The sequence below is a fragment of the Suricata suricatta genome, chromosome 1 (genome assembly GCF_006229205.1).
Source record: "Suricata suricatta isolate VVHF042 chromosome 1, meerkat_22Aug2017_6uvM2_HiC, whole genome shotgun sequence".
NCBI classification, from domain to species: Eukaryota; Metazoa; Chordata; class Mammalia; order Carnivora; family Herpestidae; genus Suricata; species Suricata suricatta.
This window is the reverse complement of record NC_043700.1, coordinates 150,995,870-151,017,850: the sequence shown is the minus strand read 5'-3', so window position 1 is coordinate 151,017,850 and position 21,981 is coordinate 150,995,870. Positions and strand designations below refer to the sequence as shown.

The 21,981-nt window shown below is 36.4% G+C and overlaps 1 protein-coding gene across 1 annotated transcript in view; it reads right to left on the bottom strand.

Annotated features, from left to right (window-relative positions):
* Positions 1 to 496: 496 nt before the first annotated feature.
* The window catches only part of PPAT (phosphoribosyl pyrophosphate amidotransferase), a 37,291-nt gene continuing 15,806 nt past the window's right edge, over positions 497 to 21,981 (bottom strand). Inside the window, exons 2-11 of the mRNA XM_029945538.1 lie at positions 12,961 to 13,027; positions 11,973 to 12,179; positions 9,656 to 9,768; positions 9,402 to 9,547; positions 8,610 to 8,682; positions 7,797 to 7,948; positions 7,260 to 7,387; positions 5,715 to 5,936; positions 3,957 to 4,077; positions 497 to 2,914 (exon numbers count right to left, since the gene is read on the bottom strand). Coding sequence (XP_029801398.1) covers positions 2,718 to 2,914; positions 3,957 to 4,077; positions 5,715 to 5,936; positions 7,260 to 7,387; positions 7,797 to 7,948; positions 8,610 to 8,682; positions 9,402 to 9,547; positions 9,656 to 9,768; positions 11,973 to 12,179; positions 12,961 to 13,027 — 1,426 coding nt within the window. The 3' untranslated portion in view covers positions 497 to 2,717. The remainder of the gene's footprint in view (positions 2,915 to 3,956; positions 4,078 to 5,714; positions 5,937 to 7,259; positions 7,388 to 7,796; positions 7,949 to 8,609; positions 8,683 to 9,401; positions 9,548 to 9,655; positions 9,769 to 11,972; positions 12,180 to 12,960; positions 13,028 to 21,981) is intronic.

The window sequence follows — 21,981 nt, the reverse complement described above, 5'->3', positions numbered from 1 at the left end:
ATTGACAGATTACCTTCTTTCACTTGGTAATTTGCATTTAAGTTCCCTCCATGTTTTTTCATGGCCTGATAGGTCCTTTTTTTTTTTTTTTTTAGGACCGAATAAAGTTCTATTGTCTAATGTATACAGTTTAGTGATTTACCAACTTTGATTAAACACACACACACACACCCCTCCCCCAATACACACATACATCTTGAAAATCTAAGCCACCTCTTCTATGACACTCCCCATTCTCACTGGTATTTCCACAGAACTTACCACTATTACAGTGCTTCACTTAGCATTACATTTCTAGTATCTTTATTAGTCCTTCCTACTCGGCCAGGACTTTTGCCTGGTTCATAAGCACTGGCCTATTTACTGAAATGCCTGGATCAGAGAAATAAGATCTGACTAGCTGGTGCCAAGAATGGAGCCTGGATGTGACTATTACTGTGCTACTCATCATAATGCATTAACCAAAGGTCACTGTTAAAAAAAAAGCACACACATATTTAAACACACTTATTACATATATTTGTCACCAACACATCACAATGAAGTCACAAAAAAGTAGGCTTAGTTTAATTTACAGCAATATAGATCTTGTGAAAACACTTTTCATCTTCTTTGTAATTTTCAGCAATCTGCTTATTTAAAAGTTAACATTTGAGATTAAATGTAAAAAACTGCAATTTAATTCAGACTTCTGAAACTTGTGAAATAAAAGGCCATGATGGAGAAACATTAAGAAATTTGTAGAATAACCGAACTCTCACAGTCCCATATTTCTTTATAAAAGCATCTCAATAAAACAAAATAAAAACAATGGGAGACAAAAACTATGGAAAACACAAAAGTCAAATCAGAGATTTTGGTTTAGTACTTTCCCTGAGTCTCTTGTTTTTAAAAATCAAATATAAGTAAGGCCAATTCAAAATTGACCCACAGGTCTTGCTTCCTCCACGCTGATATGAGGAATACATTTAAGACAAGAGGCTATACACTCAAGTGGTCCCAGGGCTTTATTCAAATGTCAATTTGCTTGTGCCATTGCCACAGCGTTATCTAAACCGCTGCAGCCTGCTGCACATGGCTTAAATAGCTGTCAAGATTTTATCTTGGCCTGCCATAATAAAACCTGTGAGGTTATATACCAAATGAAGAGAGGATTTCAGTTATTAATAAATATTCCTAAATGGATTTGGACACTATGTACATCAAATTAAGGTAACAATAATGCAGAAACAAACACTTTTATGTTTTTAAAAAAATTTTACATAAACAGGAGTTGAGGGCAATCATCTTGAAATTTTAAATCTCAGATGTTACATGAAAACACTTAAAAAAGCCTGTGTTTGTTAGATCCCAATAAAATAAAGTGGAAAGAAGTAATAAGGTGATGCTTAGAATCAGACGGGCATGCTAATTCCAAAATAGCTTTTCACCTTGATTCTTAAACAAAATTGGCCCCTACAGGGTTTGTATTTGATCATTTAATTGCAATGATATATCTGTATTTGTACATATATATGTATATGTTTGTAAATGATCCAGCACTTCATTAAAAGAACATATAATTAATAAAGATAAAAGGGTTGTTAGAATCTAAAAATTTATCTTCTCCTTCAAATATACGAGGTTACTGGCTGGGCTTATACTATAGGGGCACTAGTAGTATATAGATCATACTTCATAGTCAAATGCAGAAAAACACTTTCCACAGACATGTTTTTACAATCATCCTTAGGACATCTCAAAGACAGGTGGAAAAGCACTGCTGAACTGTATGTTTCCCTTCATCATAATGAAATCTCAATTTCAGAATAACAGCCAACATTTCAAAAGCTAATAATCATGCACTATCTTAAAATTGAAGAGAGAAATGATGGCTCTAACCACTACAAAACGTTTGACACTTTTTCACATTCCTCTTAATTATTTAATTTAGTACTATTAGTACCCTGCTGCACAGGCAGGAAAGATGAGGCACAAAAAGGCATGTACTTATTGTTGTTGTTTTAAGATTTGTCCAAAGTTAGGCAGGGAAGCCAAGGTCAAAACCACACTGAGAACTCTAGAGGCTTGATACTTCTGGGACATAATGGATTCATAGTTTGTGTGTATGTTATACTTAACTCATGTCCTGTTTGCATCACACCATCTTAAAGCATGGACCTGGAAAATGCCACTTACCACCTGCCTTCTCTGACCAGGTGAAAAAGGCTAGCTAAAGCTTGTGTGTAAAAAACAAACAAACAAACAAACAAACAGACAAAAACCCCACAAAAAAGTGTTGTATTATATGCAATCAGCAAGGTTCACTTATGAAAATACTCTACAATTGAATTGCAGTAACTCTCAAGAAGCATTCCACAAAATTTTTTAAGAATCTGTGGGAAGGTATAGTGCCTGGCAATCCCTACTAAAACAGAAATTTACCTATTCTTTGCATTATTGTTGCTGATACGAACTTAAATGTGTATGATCTCATAACTGGTGGCCTCAAAGTACTAAACTACTAAACAAAACTGAAAGGATCATCCAAATATTTATCTAGGATTATTAAGGAAAGCATAGCACTTTGGTACTCTTTTTAGAAAAGAAATCTCAAAACATATAAAGGTAAACATAAGCATTTTACACTGACCAAGGGAGTAACAGTTAAATGGACAGGGTGTAACCACCATTATAACTTCTTGACCAACTTTATATTTGAAACTTTATATTTTCAACTACCATTCCAATTCCACAGGGTATTTTCCAGTGAGACAAGCTGTACAATGACCATTATTTTCAAAGCATTCCAGACCATTGCCATTTTCTTGAATCATAATATCCTGCTTTTCCACTTTCTGGTTTTTAAACTTTATCCCTTCTTGTACAGATGAAACTAGTCCTCCCACTGACAGATATACAACACTGTTTGCGCCTACAGAGGGAAAGAGGAAAAGGTCATGACACTTCCTTTGGAACAAAGACAACAAGTTACAAACAGAAAAACTTAAGCCAACATATAAATTTCTCCTTTATCTTCTTGAAAATAACCAGGGGGACAGACGGAGGGGTGAAGCAATAAAATTCTGGGCCTTTATTTTTTAAAATTTGAAATTGGAATTTAAGGGAGAATATAATTTAAAACAGCACTGGAGGATTCAAATCTAAAACGGACTCAGGAAGTTTCTTTAGTAACTTTCTTGATTATGAAAACAGACTGTGAGGTCTAGAAAATCTGGGTTCAAATTTAAGCTCAAGGTCACTTACTTTTCCTGAGCCTTTTTTTTTCATTTGTAAGATAAGGAAAACATCTGCGTGATATTTAAACAGTTTATCTCACCTAATTTGAAAAGCAAATGTCTTGGGATGCCTGGGTGGCTCAGTTGGTTAAAGCACCTGACTCTTGATTTCGGCCCAGGTCACTGACATTGCGGAACCTGCTTGGGATTCTCTCTCTCCTCCTCCTCCTCCTCCTCCTCCTCCCCTGCTCACTCTCTCTCTCAAAAATAAACAAATGAACTTTAATTAAAAAAAAAAAAAGAAAAGCATAGGTCTTATCCAGGATAAGCTAACCAAGTCTGCTGACCTCATTATTAAAAATAACCCTACATTAACTTTTCACTTTTTGATTTGTACCCACATCCAAATTATTCTATTAGAATCTGGGGTAAAAATGTTTTTGTTTTTCTTCGGCTCTGGTCTTTGGGAGGCTTTAACGGATATGCCTGCAGTTCCCTATACCTGGAAAGCCTTTCTTCCTTTTCACCTAATCTCACCTTGGCAATATAGCACTGACCATGGTGCCTATACACACCAGGCACGCTCATTATTCAGAACAGTGTTCAATATCTGCTCAAGATGTTAGAAAACATCTATTTTTAACAAATGCTGGACACTTTTTATTACAAGTGTAAAGACTGACAAGCTTTGGATTTTTCTCTGTTAAAAGAAAAAGGTTGGAGAAATTTACTACCTACCCAGATATTTTGCAAGATGTTCAAATTCAGGTTTATTGGCAATAAGCTCTTCTTTTGTTGGTATGTTTATTCCCATAAAGCATGGGTATCTAATTGGTGGTGAAGCTACTCGAATGTGTACCTTGGAAAGAAATCATTTCACATATTATTTTGACTATTACTTTAAGGATAATCATGCAAAATTCTGTCACTGACAAATGTAACATAAAGCTGTTTTACAGAATATTCAATAACAACATATGGGTAATGAAGCAAACTACAAAATTTCTGTCATTGAAAAAAAGGTGAAAAAGAATCCTAGAAAACCATATAGCATACATATAGAACTCCAGTGCTCAGTCAGAACTATTTTTACAATTAGTTCATTACTAAGAATCCTACTGGGGCAGCCCTGCTCTAGCCTCCAAAGCATCTGGAAAAAGATTTCAAAATGTCAGCCACCTTTTCAGGATTCTTTTTACTGAGTTGCCTATTGTTTCCTTTTATCACCTATTAATGAGAACATTTCTTTCTTCCCATTTAATGACTTTATATCCCTAGGACCACCTTCATTTTTTCCTATAACACTTGAATGGCACTTTGCCTACCTCTTCTTTTACCATTTCAGAAAGCAAAAAATGTTAAGTACTACAAAGAGCTATTTTGTCTATTATTATTTTTCTACCTTTTGTCAGATACATTTACATGGCTATAATTGGCATCCACAATTACTTTTTACCTTTCTTATAACAGCAAAGATTTTCCCATGTTATATAGTCATAATTACAGTTTTTGTGGTTACATCATATTTCATCATACTTAGGTATCAATTTACTAAACCATTTCCTACTGGTAGATATATAATCTATTTCCAGTTATTTTGTCTATTCTTTTCCACTACTGTAACAGATGCTGAATTTACTTTATGCCTCTTTTGTTTTTATTACAAAATTTTCAAGGAATTCTGAAATCATCATAATCATAATAAGTCATAAAAAAGCTGGATAATCACAATTATCTTCAAAGCTTTCTAGGGGCACCTGGGTGGCTCAGTTGGTTGAGTGTCCAACTTCGGTTCAGGTCATGATCTCACAGTCTGTGGGTTCAAGCCCCATGTCAGGCTCTGTGCTGACAGCTCAGAGTCTGGAGCCTGCTTTGGATTCTGTGTCTCCCTCTCTCTCCCTGCCCCTCTCCTGCTTGCTGTCTCTCAAAATAAAATAAAGACTTTAAAAAAAAAATTAAAAAAAAAGAAAGCTTTCTAAAGAGACAGCCACTGCTTTCCATGCCACACTTGCTTCTATAAGAGATTTTATTATTGAATCCACTCAACTATTCGTTGTAAATGACATCTCACTTCTGTATTTTGAATTACTAAGATGTTTAGAGTTAGAATAAGCTTTAAGACTTAAAAATATAACTCAATGTGGCAAATCTATTATAGTATGATTTATTCTACATCTTCAAAAACAGAAATACTCTAAAAATTAAAAAAAACATATTTTGTGGCTTTTGTGAGTTTTAAAATTTAGCCTTATGAAAATTTTAATCTTTTATATTGAGGTTTTTAGTCTAGTAAGAATTATATTTAGTATGTAGTTTAAGAGTGGCTATTATGTTTTCCAAATTACTGCATAGTTATTCCTAAACCAACTTATTTGAAAGATGACAATTTATTATATTGAACTATCCATTTGCATTCACTGTACTAAACTGCAATTTTAACACCAGTATCATATTATTAATTATTTGTACTGTAGGGTATATTTTAATAATACTTACCTCTTTTGCACCAGATTCTTTGAGCAATTTGATTATGGGTGAGATGGTATTGCCTCTCACAATTGAATCATCTATAAGAACAATTCTTTTGCCTTTAAAGTTGTCCGACAATACTCCAAATTTTTTTGCAACACCAAGTTGTCTTAACCTCATGTTTGGCTGAATAAAGGTTCTTCCTACATACCGGTTTTTACACAGCACCTCCACATACGGAAGCCCACACTGATAGACAAGAAATAAAAGGACAATGAGCAGCAACACATAGAGAACTCTAGGTTCTTATTTTCTCTAGGTCATTCTTCCATTATAATATGTATGAAAACATTTGAAATTGCTATTCTGAACTCTCCATCAACAGATTACAATTTCCCTTCACTAAATTGTAGGGGGAAAACAGGCAAAAAGAAAACTCATTCAAAGTAATATAATCACTGGGAAAACCAATTCATGTGGTCAGAAGTTGTAATGTTTCTCTTAAACAAATATTATTTTTCTGTCTTGGAAAGGAACACTAAGTATGTGAACACATAAAAATAAATCATTGTCAAAAAAAATTCACAGCAATTAAAAATTATCAGCAAGAGGGGCCACCTGGGTGGCTCAGTCGGTTGAACGTCCAGCTTTGGCTCAGGTCATGATCATATGGTTTGTGGGTTCGAGTCCCACAACTCACTGGGCTCTGTGCTGACAGCTAGCTCAAAACCTGGAGCCTGCTTTGGATTCTGTGTCTCCCTCTCTCTCTGACCTTCCCCTGCTCACGCTGTCTCTCTTGGTCTCTCAAAAATAAATAAAAAACATTAAAAAATTAAAAGATAAAATTAAATAAATAAATAGAAACAAATAAACTTTCAACATAGTGAAGTTGATTAGGACACCCCAGGATCACCATAGTCATATATATCTATCTGATTATGAAAAATGAAATTAAGCACAGTACTAAAAACATTATACAAAATGAACATAAACAGCTTTGTTATTACTCATATTAAATAGGGAACAGATAAATCAGTGGTTTATGAGGGAGGGTACTTCAAGAAACAGATTGTAATAATAAGTAAATATTACCACTAAATTCTACATGTATTTATGAATACATAAATTATGTATGTATTCACGATATTCTTTTCTTTTCTTAAGTTTATTTATTTATTTTGGGAGGGCGTACAAGTGGGAGAGGGGCAGAGAGAAAGGGAGAGACAAAATCCCACAGGCTGATGGCACAGAGCCTGATGTGGGGCCTGAACTCATGAACCATGAGATTGTGACCTGAGCCAAGATCAAGAGTTAGATATTTAAATGACTGTGCCACCCAGGCACCCCGATGATGTTACCTTTTTAAGTGAAATGGATCATTCTACTCATCTTTAGGTGAATCTTGAGGTGGAATCCACTAAAATAGTGCCATTGAATGAAAAGACTGGAAAATACTCTTGTTATAAAGGATCCAATATTTTCTTTTTCCTAATAATATACTGATAAGTTTCTCTTTATAGACAAGGATTTCTGATTTCAGAAATGCTATAAGAGCATGTCAAGAGAAAATACCTTTGCTGCATAACCCAGAGCAGCGGGCGTCGCGGATTCCGGAACAGTGCTAACCAAATCTGCATCCACTGGTGCCTCAATTGCCAGCTGCTGACCACAACGGTATCTTACTGTGTAAACCATTTGGTCTGGAATGTTTGGGGAGGGAAAAAAAAAGATTATTTTTACTTAGCATATTATTATTATTCTAAGAAAACTAGCTTATTAGAACTCTGTACATGGAGTACAAAAAGGCAAGTAAAGCATCTAAAACAACTAAAGTAGAAATACATAAACTAGGGAATTACTCTTTAAAAAAAAAATTGGCCTTAATACAGATCTGAAAACCATAATCCTTACTCCTAAAAGGAAGACAAAGTCCAGGAATCAGATGAAATGGAAAAGTAGTGATCTTATGACTTGTAGGTTCAGCCTCCTATCCACGACATCCAACAGTGTGCCTCCAAAGAGCCCAGTAAACCTCTGAACCAAGAACTGCCATGTTTTAATGAAATAAATAAGAGACATATATAAAAAGTTAAAGATATTTTTATTTACCTTCAAATATACTATCTGGTCTTGCAAAATAAACATATTCAAAGATACAAAAAGCCATCGGGTTTCCTTCAGACCTTGGTATAATATCAAGAGTTTGGATACTACGTTTGGTTATTTCCACAATTTCTCCAGGCAAGACTTCGCGGTAATATCTTGGGAAACAATATTAAAGAAAGAAGACATTAAATAAACCAGTCCTTAAGAATGATAATAACACGTATTGTAAAGTACACACGAAGTCCCTTCCCTTATAAAGGAAAAGTGGTTTAGTTTAATATAGAGATGGCTTAAAAAATAAAAAATTAATTTGTCCAGCAGTAAATCTAAAACTTGTGTCTTGGGGCACCTGTGAGGCACAGTCAGTTAAGTGTCCAACTCTTGATCTCAGCTCAGGTCATGATCTCATGGTTCATGAGTTCGAGCCCCACACTGGGCTCTGAGCTGATAGTGCAGAGCCTGTTTGGAATTCTCTGTACTCTACCCCCCCAAAATAAAAAAATAAAAGTCATATATTTTACTGAGTTTTAGAAAAACTGAGGTTAAAGAGAACATTTTTATCCTGGCTTAAATATTTCAATCATAACTATTCCTTGTTGGGGAGATTCTTCCTTTCTAAATAAGTCTCATGGTATTTTGAAAGCAAGATGCCAGTTTCAAAATTAGAAAGTATTACTGGAATATTAAGATCAGTGCCAGTGCTAAGTAAAATGTACAAAAAAACTTCTTGTAGGCATCAGAAAGAAAACTTTCATGTAACAAAAAATGTTTTACCAATGTGGAAAAAGTGAATATACTGAGTGAGACAAAACTTACCTTGCACCAATTGATAAAAAGCTACAAGATTCTGAAGACACCACCCATCCTTCTGTTTCTGAAGATTTTTTCTCTGTAAATCACAAGCCAATTCAGTTAATGGATTCAAGAAATTTTACAAGAGGGTACCTATCTCAGGAGAATAAACACAAAATAGATAAATAAAAAAATATCCATTTCTAGGACTTTAAGAACATACAGATCTTCATTAGACTTGAGCAAAAGATAAAATCAATGGTATCAAATTTCTTTCAAAAACTGATTTCATGGCTCAAATAGACATCGGGTTAAGTCAAAAACAAAATCACTAAAATCATACCACACATATGAAAAAGTTGGACAAAGGATATGAACAGGCAATTCAGAGAAGACAAAACAGGAATGTCCATAAAATACATTAAAAATGGCTCATCCTCAGAAATACTCAAGGAAATATACTTTAAAAACCAAGTACTGCAGGGGAACCTGGGTGGCTCAGTCAGTTAAGCGTCAAACTTCAGCTCAGGTCATGCTCTTAGGGCTCGTGAGTTCGAGCACTGCACTGAGTTCTGTGCTGACGGCTCAGAGCCTGGCGCCTGCTTTGGATTCTGGATTGGATTTCCCTTACGCTCTGTCTCCCTCTCTCTCACGAATAAATAAACATTAAAAAAAAAAAGTACTGCATCATTTTTTAAAAAATCTAGTTCCTTCTCACTCATAAGCTTCCTATATCTCAAGATTTGAGGGTGTGTCAGCAGTAGGACAAGAACTTGGAAAGCATTATGAAATTATATTTCTTCTGAAGTGCATTACCTTTATCATTTATATCAGATACAGGAATAAGACGTCCAATGCATAGAGGGCGATTTCCATAAGGATCTCGTACTGCATAAATAACATCTCTATGCATTATAAGCAGGGAATATGCTGTGGGTGCTTCCTTCATTAAGTTTTTAATCCTGGAATTAATTAAAAAATTGAATAATTTCAGTTATAAACACAAGACACAAGCTCTGCAAGACAGCTCTCGTAGCAGAGCTGTGGGCTTAGCCTAGTTTTACAATTACCTTGCTACCCAATCTGGGGTGCCATCTTGTTCCTGAGGAGGTGTATATGCCAGTAACTGGGTAATCATTTCACTATCAGAACTTGTTGACAAACCGATACCATGCCGCAGAAGCTATTTAGAATGGAGAAAAGAAGCTATTTAGAATGGCTGACAGTTTTTCATCATTAGAGGGGAAGGTCCACCTCACCCCTCACCCAGTAGCCCACCCTAATGGAAAGAGACCAGGCACTGTGTGAATTTTCATTTATGAAAATCCTCCACACGTGGAGAGCCACTGCTAAAGGCAATAGGAAGCCTCTGAAGGTTTTTAAGTAAGTAAAATGCTCTAGGAAGCATACAGAATAGCTTTTGAAAACTATTTGAAGGAATGTAAACCTGCAGTAAGTGGGGGGGGGGCGGGGGTGGAGAAGGCACAAGAATTTGGAAGCACGGTTCTAACTTTTTCAGCCCTTGACAATCCTGACAGGACACACTCCCATAAGAGTGGCACACTACAGGGGGCCTCTCAACCCAGGGCTGTTAGTGGTAGTGCTGGTGGCTACCTATCCTCACTGATTATCGCCGAAAGATTAGAAGAAAGGAATTAACTATACTGAACAGTTAAATGTAGAAGATGTAATAAAAATTGGTTGAGCACACTCATGAAGATTATAAAGTTCTGAGCCAGACAGACCAGGACAAAAACATCAAAAATGATCCATAAAGGCCAAGTTTAAACTGATACTACAGGGGCAACTGGGTGGCTCAGTCGGTTGAGCGTCCGGCTTCGACTCAGGTCATGATCTCACGGTTCGTGGGTTCAAGCCCCGCATCGGGCTCTGTGCTGGCGGCTAGCTCAGAGCCTGGAGCCTGCTTCAGATTCTGTGTGTCCCTCTCTCTCTGATCCTCCCCTGCTCGCACTCTCTGTCTCTCAAAAATAAATTAGAAAAAAAAAAAGCCATAAACTGATACTACAGAACACTTTCCATAGGCAGCTAACTGCGTAGAGCTGAAATCCAGACTCTGGGAACTGGCTCTGTCTAGAAATAATGAGCGAGGTATTGCACGGAATTCAATTTTTGGTGGCTATAACTAAGTGGTGAGGTTTTTTTTTTTTTTTTAGCAATTTTTACTTCATAGTTATACTTTTTTGACTGTGAATTAAAACATTCTTTTTTCAATCAGAGGCAGAAAAACACATTATCATTAATACCAGAGCCTAAAAAGAGGGCAAAACAAAGCTAGAATTGAAAATAAAAGGACAATGAGTGGCATGGATGCATAGTTTCAGATATTTTCCATCCACTCAAATAGACCATCATTTGACTTCTGTCACTATTTATCCCATGTAAAATGCCTTGTTCCTGAATGCTAAGGAAGTAACTGTGTTATGTGTGTGTGTGTGTATAAGCATCCTGTTACTGAATGCCGCCTGAGATTTTTATTTCCAAGGTTACCAAATCAAGATTATTATAATCCAATGGACTGAAGAAACATGGCATCAATAAATGAATGGCAAGAGTGAATAAATAAGCTCTCAGGAATGTAAAGATACCAAGGAATTAAAAAAAAGGAAGATGAACTAATGGTGAATAAAAGCATAGGCACAAATTTAACACAGAATGCTCCAAATACCATGTAAAGAACAAAAAAGACAACAGTAAAGTCTCTTTGCCTTTTCCCCAGGTGGTTTCCTGTAATTGTTTTCAAATCGCTTTCTCTCATATTTGTTACCTACCAGTTTATATTCTATTTTCTTCTTATGCTTTGAACATAAAGACAAATCTAAAGGGATAGGAATACCCATAAACCCTAATTTCTGTTTCTCACAACAGCCATAAACCAACTTTCTCACATCTCTGCTCTAAAGCTATACCATCAGAAACACCCTAGAAGTGCATTAAAATGGGGTGCCTGGGTGGCTCAGTTGGTTGAGTGACTGACTTCAGCTCGGTCATGATCTCAGTTTGCGGGCTTGGGCCCCGTGTCAGGCTCTGTGCTGACAGCTTGCTCAGAGCCTGGAGCCTGCTTCAGATTCTGTGTCTCCTTCTCTCTCTACCCCTACCCCATCTGTGCTCACTCTCTGTCAATAATAAATAAACGTAAAAAAAAAAAAAAAACCCAAGTACATTAAAATGCAGACTTGACCACCCTCCCACCACAGATTCTGGGGTGATAGACTCTGCAACTGTAACAAATACTCCAGGTGATTCTTATACAATTATCCTTTGCAGTTAGATAACAGGTGGCAACAATTAGAAAATATCTTGCACCAAGATCCCCAATAACTTCATTAATTTATCCTAACCATGAAAAAAGGCATTATAAATACTTACCTTTTTCCTTAATTGAGTAGCATTTACCAATTCGCCATTATGTGCCACAGCTATTTTCCCATGAAGTGTTTCAACAACAAAGGGCTGACAGTTTTCTAATTCACAGTTTCCTGTAGTGGCGTATCTCGTGTGTCCAATTCCAAGGTTTGAAATATATAATTTCTTCAAATTGTCTTGAGAAAAGACGTGATTTACAAGACCCATTCCCTTGTAAAGTCAAAGTAAAAGCTCATCTTAGAAAAAAATACAGACTGTGGCCCTAGCGAGTAAAGGCTTTATCCTCTGTGCTCCAGAATTCTAATCTTAAATAAAGACTAACCTAATTGTAAGAACAATAAAATATCTTTTTAGAAAAAAATTTGAGGGGTGCTGGGGTGGCTCAGTCAGTTAAGCGTCTGACTTTGGCTCAGGTCATGACCTCACAGTTCCTGAGTTTGAGCCCTGCATCAGGCTCTGTGCTGATGGCTGAGAGCCTGGAGCCTGCTTCAGATTCTGTGTGTCTGTCTCTGTCTCTCTCTCTCTCTCTCTGTTCCTACCCTCCTTGCACTCTCTCTCTCTCTCAAAAAAAAAAAATTGATGTGAAATTCACATAACAAAATTAACCATTTTAAGGTAAACAATTCAATGGCATTTATTTCACAATGTCAAAGTGTTTGTTTTATGAGCTACTTTTCATTAAAGCATTGAAGAAAAGATGTACTAAACAGTAGAATTTGTCAAATATAATAAACTGAATTAAATGCATTTAAAAAACCTAAACCATGTTAAAATATTTAAATATTTAAAATATTTAAAATATATATGACCTGTTTCAGTGAGTCAGTCTAGAAAACTACCATGCAGAAATGCACCCATAAATGGAAAAATGGAAACAGTTGATCTAGAGTATGACTTTTATTTGTTCAGATTTCCTTCCCCCACCAACATACTAGTCATCACTTGGCTATTGTTATCTTTATTACTAACATTTTTTTATGTTCAAAAATACCTTGTGTGTTTTGAATGTTGGTACTGAATTCCCATCACTGGTCACAATACCAGCACTCTCCTGACCCCTGTGAATATAAAAAGGCATCAATTGTTAAATTTAACCTCATCAATAAGCTTCTTTATGAAGCATACTTTTCTCAAGAGCATCTAGGAACTGACAACACATTAAATGCTACACTAGTGCCGCTTCTACTCCTGACGATGGTGACCACCAAGCAGCAGATGATATTGTCTGAATTCTAACTAATATACCAGGCACTGTCCTAAAATTTACAGGAACGACCTAATTTATTAGGTTCTCACAACAATCCTATAAGGGAAATACTATGATTATCATTCTCATTTTACAAACAAGAACACTAAAGAAACGGAAGGTAAGTAACTTCCCCGATGTTGCACGGAAAGCGGCCGCACAGCCAGGATGGGAACACAATATGATTCCAGAACTTGGGCTTCTAACCTCTGTACAATATGACCTCTAAATAGAGTGAGGAGATATAAACGGAAATCTCCAAGTAAATTAGCAGGTAAAACGCTTACTGTGGGTACTAGAATCAGGAACAAAATTCATTGATTTTTGAGGTTTTTGCACTTTCCATGGTTTCCCCAACAAATATCTGTCACTTTAGTTATCACAAAAAAAATAAACGCTGCTTCTAAAAACTGCAAGCTAATCAGGTACTTGTATTTCATTTCTGCGTTAATATTTCTAGGTGATGAAATAAAGAAGAAAGCCAAAAGCTAGGCCGTAGGTAGATATACCACACATTAAGACCATCTAAGATGATCTGTACCATCATGGAGTAGTAAAAAAGATTCCAAATGCTCCACAATTTTTAATACCTCTGAAAAGGTGCTATAAATACTAGGTGTATTTTAACAAATTTTTGTTCCAAAGAATATATTAACAGGGTAGAAATAAAAAGTAAATTTTTATCATGTATGTATGTATACATTAACAATTAATACATTGACTTACTTGGTTAAAAGAATCTTTTTCAAAATTATATATTATAGTTTTTAAAGGACTTTTAAAGTTTATTTTGAGAGAGAGGTAGAGAGAGAGAGAGAGAGAAAGTGAGCAGGTGAGCAAGCAGAGGAGGGACAGAGAGAAAGGGAGAGCGAGAATCCCAAGCAGGCCTCCATGTTGTCAGCGGAGAGCACAACTTGAGGTTAGAGAAGATCATGAGCCAAAATCAAGAGTTGGACACGCAAGGGACTGAGCAGCCAGGCACCACTGTTTAGGCATTTTAATTTTTTTTAATGTTTTTATTTATTTTTGATACAGAGAGAGACTGAGCATGAGAGGGGGAGGGGCAGAGAGAGAAGGAGACACAGAACAGGAAGCAGGCTCCAGGCTCTGAGCAGGCTGTCAGCACAGAGCCTGACGTGGGGCTCGAACCCAGGAACGTGAGATCTGACCTGAGCCGAAGTCGGAGGCTTAACCGACTGAGCCACCCAGGCGCCCCATGTTTAGGCATTTTAATAAGAAGAAAAAGTACAACATTAAGTCACCCTGCAAAGTAAAAATCTAAATATTTAAAATGGAAATTTTACTAAATTATCAACGCATTAAATACTACCAATACATTAAATAAATATGCATAACCCTATATACCAATAAGACTGGATCACTTATGTCTTAGGACTTCTTTACTGAAATGATGTGGTCTTCGGGTTAACCTATGCTAGAAGACTAAATGACTCACGGCAGAGGGAAAAAAACTAACGTTTGCCATAAATCTTGGGGCATAAAGAACCTCTGCTGACCACGTTTAAAAAAATTTTTTTTTAAATCAACAACCATTTAGTAAACCAGAGTAAATTATGTAAGAAAAGAAATAAACCAAAAAAAAATGGTTTTCCTTCCCTTTTGTCTCCAGGGTAATTTCCTCTTAAAGCTGAAATGAAAAATGTTAGGAATCATTTAGGTCCAGGCTTCTTTAATCACAAAGCCTGCGTATTTGGCAGTTTCTCAAGTTACTCCCCTCAGGCAGCTTGAACCAGTTAAACTAGATCTTTTCAGCTCTTTGGAGCTTATTGACAACCAGCCGTCTGGTTTCCTAGGAAACAAAACCTTGGCTAGAAATAGTGAATCATTTCCAGGTCACTTTCAACATGGAGAGTGGAGCAGGAAAGCACTGGACTGAAGAAGAGGTTAAAGCTTTGCTAAGTGTCTGGGCAGAAAAAAATATACGAAAACAACTTTATGGAACACTGAGAAATAAAGGAATATTTATTTACATTGCTAAAAGGCTGCAAGCACTAGGAGTATACAGAGATTGGAAACAGTGCCGGGCAAAGTACAAAAATCTCAAATATGAATACAGAACAGTTAAATATGCCCATAACTCTGGAGACAGCTCTAAAACTATGAAGTTCTTCCATGATTTGGATGCGATCCTGCAGTATGAACCTGCCACCCAATTAACAGAGGAAGATGCAAATGGCAGGTGCCTGGCAACGCTGAGCCAAAGTACAGCTCCAGAGACCGCTGAAGGTAAAAAGAAAAAGTAGCATTTCTTTTGTTTCTACCTAACAAACTGTAACAGTACAGGACTTCTGAGTCCTTATGATAAACATAGCCTGGAATATTGGGGTTGAGAAAAACAACTGACTTGTCACAGTATTTTACACAATGTAAAAACTTAGAAAAATTAAATACCTCCACTTTAAAAAAAAAATTTTAATGTTTTTAATTATTTTTGAGAGAGAAAGAGACAGCGTGAGCAGGGGAGGGTCAGAGAGAGTGAGACACAGAATCCAAAGGCAGGCTCCAGGCTCTGAGCTACCTGTCAGCACAGAGCCTGATGCAGGGCTTGAACCCACGAACTGCAAGATCATGACCCCCGGCTGAAGTCAGACGCCTAAGACTCAGCCACCCAGGAGCCCCATACCTCCAGTTTTTAAATCTGTAAAATACTGGGGGGAAAAAACATTAAAATGACATTAACTGCTAATACCAACTGTTCCTTAAGCATGCCTGATGTTTTGTGGAAAATGGATTGGGTTTTAAACATTTTAGGTTTTAATTTTTGAAGCGTGGTGGGGCACCTGGGTGGCTCAATGGGTTGAGCACCTGACTTTGGCTCAGGTCATGGTCTCACAGTTTGTGGGTTGGGGCTCTGTACTGACAGGTCGGAGCCTGAAGCCTGCTTCTGATTCTGTGTGTCTCCCCCTCTCTGCCCCTCCCCTTCTCATGCTGTCTCTCTCTGTCTCAAAAATAAATGCTAAAAAAATTTTTTTTAATTTTAAGTGTGGCAAAAGAAAAAAAAAGGCAAGTATATTGCTCCACTATCGTTTCCCCATAGCTCCAAACAAGACAGAACTTTCTGCTCTATATTTATATTCCCATTTTTCTAAATTAACCAATAAAAGGACTAAAATTCTAGGAACTAATCAACAGCTTCTTCATTACTTGTTTAGAAGAACAGCTCCCTTTAACAAAAAGTGAAACAAAAATAGATTTGATTAAATGATTTATGATTAAATGATTTAGATATTAAAATAAGGTTCTTGACCTGCTGTGTTATTAAGCCCAACACTATTTACATAGGATTTGCTCACGGTCTATGGAAGCTGATTGTATCACCAGAGAAGAAGGGGAAAGCAATGGCAGAAATGAGACTTCTCCCATAGCAAAAGTCTTACAGATGCTATTTTTAGGAGCAGACTTGTTCAATTCAAAATCTCCAATACCTATTGCCTGTGTACATCATGTGCAAAGCACTGAGCTACATGCTTTGTAACCTCAGAAAGGAGGGTGTCATGAATAAATTTAACAGAAAATGGTAAGTGGTAGAACAAAGATACCAAATGAGAAAGGGGGAACAATGACAGAAATTGAAGTTAGGTTAATTTGGGTTATCTGAACTTCGTGTGTAAAACTCAATAATAAATCATTTGGTAAAAAATCCACTTCACTTAAAATACTCCCTTTACATTTCTGATACTATACCAAATTCTGAGAAAGCTCTGCAGTCACTATCAAGTTAAAGAGCAGTAACTTGGGGGCATCTGGGTGGCTCAGTAGGCTAAAGCATCTGACTCTTAATTTTGGCTCAAGTCATGATTTCACACTTTCCTGAGGTCGAGCCCTGAGCTGTCAGTGCAGAGCCTGCTTGTGATTCTTCCCGTCTCTATCCCTCCCCTGCTCGCACTCAGACAGCTCTCTCAAAATCAGTAAACATTATTGTATTTGATTAATGACCCTGCACTCTTCAGTATTTAAATATTGATTAATTATAAGCAAATCACTCAACTTCTGAAAGGCCTTGCTTTTTTTTTTAATGTTTTATTTATTTTTGGGAGAAAGAGAGAATGTGAGCAGGGGAGGGTAAGAGAGAGGAGGAGACACAGAATCCAAAGACAGGCTCCAGGCTCTGAGCTGGTTGTCAGCACAGAGCCTGACCTGAGCTGAAGCCAGACGCTCAACCCACTGAACCACTCAGGTGCCCCATGAAATGCCTTGATTTTAACCGGAGGTTGGTGTAATGAAGATGTGGGTGCTAAATCTCCACTATTTTTGTCCCTCACTTATCTGTCCGCCCCACCCCCATCGTGTGTGTGTGTGTGTGTGTGTGTGTGTGTGTGTGTGTGTAACCTCCGCTTGACAGGCTCTCCTTCTAACCCATTTAGGTGCCCTCATGGCTCCAAATTCCCCATTTTCACTCATAAGCAAACGGCCTACAATTACTTTTGAACCTTTTATGTTTCAGATATCTCAAACCCTCCAATTCTAAAACCATACTCTCTTCCCTCATTCAGAACTGATTCTCCTACAAATTTCCTCCACCTTACTATGCCATTGTATTTGCAATCACTTAAATAAACTTAAATAAACATTAAACATTTGGGATATCCTTGACCTTTCATCACTAAGTCCTTAACACAATCTGACATGTTTCATAAATTTTCCCCTCTTCTAGTCTCATTACCACCATGCAGAACTTCATCAGCCCCTTAACTGATCAGCCCCTTCCTACACATCATCTACAATGCCACTGGGTAAACTTTTTAAATTATAAAATTACAAGCACTTTAGCATTTTGTTTACTTTAAAAATTACCTTGAAATTATACCCAGAATTAATTACAACTCAGGATTAAATGTTACTTAATGGTTCTATAATATTTGAGTGCATATAACAGGTTGTCTTTGTCTCCTTAGAGAAATGACGCTACAACCAATACCTTTCGTCCATGTTTAACATTATTACTTTAGAATGGACTATCAGAAGTTCAATTACTGGTCAGGAGGGGTATGATTATTTTGAAACAGTGCTAAAAAAATGCTTTCCAAAAGAACTGTATTTTACTTAACCTACTATAATGGTGTATACAATTGATAACTTTTACTCTGCACTTATTTAATTACTAATGCTATGGAACAGTTTTCTATATGTTTATTCACTTTTATAAACTACATCAGTTTAGGTCTTAGAAACCGCATGATCTTTTTTGCCTTATAATTTTGGCTGATTTTTATTTGATCTACAGAATTCAAAAGTTTTCAATGTAATCAGTGTTTGATGAAAAAAAAAAAGTTTTGATTAAAGTTCTTAATGCAATCAGTCTTTTTTTTTTTTAAGGCTTAGAAAGTCCTCCTTTACTTTTGATCTGATTCATTTATGTCTTCTGGTTTTTCTATGGCGGAGCCAGCAGATTTTTTATTGGTATATGGTAAACTAAGGAAGGAAAGAAAAGGAAATGTGCCTTTTCCACTGTTGGAATCAACCTCATGCAAGTGGTAAGGAAAGAGTTCCCTGTTAGGCAGCAGGTAGCCTGACTGAGCCTTGGCAAAGGATTCAAATACAAACTCTTAAGAGGCCTATGTTCTGGAAATTATAATAATCATCCTCAACTTCAGAATACCTTTGGCCTACTATTACTGCAGAATCACATTATTTCAGTAACCAAATTTCCACTCTATTTCCCTCCTCTTAACTTGATACAAATGCATCAGGAGTAATGACTTCAGAGTTTCAGTTTACAATCTCCAGGGCATGGGGCCCCTGCATACGATTTTGGGAATTAAGTTAGGAATGATCAACCTAAGAAAAAAATACTCCCAAAGAAGTTGGGGAGAAAGCTTTTCTTTATCAAGCTTACCAATATTTTGGGCTTCAGGCTGTTTTCAACAAACACAAAACTAGGTCCTAAATCAGATAATAAACTAGCAAATTAGGGGGCGCCTGGGTGATTCAGTTGGTGACTCAACCAGGGCTTGGGCCAGGACCTCCGGGTTGTGGGACAGACCCAGACACTCCATATTGAGTGGTGAGCCTGCTTGAAATTCTATTTCCCCCTCTGACCCTCTCCCAAGAGTTTGCACTCTCTCTCTCTCTCTCTGGGGGGGAAAAAAAAAACAAAAAAACACAAAAAAGTACCCTGTGCCTCATTTTATGAAAACACCCAACCTATGAATCCAGGAAGATCAAGGTACAGTTTTCATTTTTCAAGGTTGGCATGGTTCTTTGAAATGACACATTCCTTGGTCCATTTAAGCATAACTTAGAGGGGCGCCTCGGTGGCTCAGTTGGTTGAGCGTCTGGCTTCAGCTCAGGTCATGATCTCATGGTTCGTGGGTTCAAGCCCCGCATAGGGCTCTGTGCTGGCATCTCAGCTGGAGCCTGCTTCAGATTCTGTGTGTCCCTCTCTCTCTGCCCCTCCTCTGCTCATGATCTGTCTGTGTCTCTCAAAATAAATAAATGTTAAAAAAATTTTTAAAAAAGCATAACTTAGGTTAATTTCTAGAAAGTTTAGTATGCACCAATCAGCTAAAAATAAAAGATACATATACATTTTAGCTATATGACCAAATATGCCAAATAAACCAAGTTTTTTTGGATTATCTCATTACAGGGCCTCCCTCTGTTTTACATTATTAGTATCACTTATCAAATCCCTATTATGTTAAAAGTACCTAAAATACAAAATTAAAGAACACTTTTAAAAAATATAATTTATTTTGAAAATGAACCACAATCATCTCTAGAAACATAAAATTAGCAAACAAAACTAGTGAAAGTTCAAAATGAACCGTAACAATGGAATGGGAGAGATTAAATTTGGGGGCACCTGGGTGGCTCAGTTGGTTAAGTGTCCAACTTGGCTCAGGTCATGATCTGTTTTTGTTTGAGCCCCGTGTTGGGCTCTGTGCTAACAGCTCGGAGCCTGGAGCCTGCTTCAGATTCTGTGTCTCCTTCTTTCTGTCCTTCCCCTGCTCATACTGTCTCTGTCTCTCAAAAATTGAATACAATTTAAAAAAATTCTTTTTAAGAAATTAAATTTTTCTTTATATAGATAAGTACAGTATTTAAATATGCAGTATTTAAATCACATAAAAATCTATCACAAATCTATAATCTTTCATGAATATGATCAAATTCAGCTCAAGCTACTAGCATTATTAGTCATATAATTCAATTTTTATCTTCCCTAAAACTTACTCTAAAAGGAATTTTGTTCTTTTTCCAGGTAAAATGTCAGTTACACTAGAAGATAAGGAAGACCTTCCAGGAAATCCTTTACTTTTGGTTTCTCACATCAGACCAATGGAACTAGGTATAGTATGGTGGGTCAAAAATACAATGAAACTGATCATATTCCAAATTGGAAAGTAAGATTGGTTTCTGAGAAAATGGATGATTTTTCCTGATAGAAATACTTAGGATTATTTTACAAATCTATACTGCAAAAAAATCATTTTTAAAAATAAATGATTTCTCCAACAAAATGTAAATTGCCTAGAAATATTAGCTTTTAAATTTGTAACCTTTACTCTTTAAATATAATATGGAATATAGGGTCAAAATCATACATAGTAGATGCTTACTATTTAATGAACAAAGCACTTTAGCATGCCAGAGGTCTAACACAATTTTACATGTGAAAGTAAATAATATCAAATCAATAATGAGGTCAAAGATGATTTTATTCACCCAAATTAAAGTCAATATAAATCCCCATTTTGCTCCTAAATTTTTATTGAAAGTTGTTAATCCAAGTAAAGAAAAATAGTGAAAAGCATTTCAAAACAGACATTAAATGTACTACAAAATAAAAACAGTTCCCTATACCTCAGGCAAATGCTTAAAAGTGGTTTTTAATGACTTACATTATAGATGCTGATATCTGAACTTTTATTTAATTAAAACATTTTTTTTAATGTTCTTTATTTATTTTTGAGAGACTGAGAGAGACAGCGCAAACTGGGGAGGGTCAGAGAGAAAGGGAGACACAGAACCGGAAGCAGGCTCCAGGCTCTTAGCTAGCTGTCAGCACAGAGCCTGACGCGGGGCTCGAACCCACAAACTGTGAGATCATGACCTGAGCCGAAGCCAGACGCTTAACTGACTGAGCCACCCAAGCACCCTGAACTACCTTTTTATTAAACATAAACATGAAATCTGAGAAAAACACAAGATAATGTGGCTGTTAAAATAACTCATATAACTTCAAGTAATGCATTACCATAAAATTGGTTGCAAAACTGTACGAGAGATCTAACAGGAAGGTAATATGCTAGGATTTCTAAGTGGGGACATTCTGCCTAAGGCATTATGAGATTTCTGGCACATTTCCTTGCATTAAAAGAATACTTCACTTAAAATGACATTTGGTCTTTAACCAATGGAATATCTTTTATTTTCATGAGAAGTAAGAAGTACCAATTGTTATACTATGCCTCTTCCAGACTATTTATTCATGAATAGTCTTAGTTCTCAACCCTGACTGTACTCTAGAACCACAATCTGGGAACGAGGGGGTGGAGGTAGCAGTGAAGTAGTGATTTATAAAATCTCCCCAGGAGATACTGATATGTAGCCAATGGAAATCATTAGATTAAAAGAAAGAGAAAGAGATAAATTGCTCTCACCTATTCTATCATAAATAAATAAATAAGCAAACAAACTGTTCTCAATGAGCCATTTTCTAATTGTATTACTTTCTACAAGTAAATATTATAAAATTATATATTCACTGTTCACTATATAGTTAAATACACACCACATACA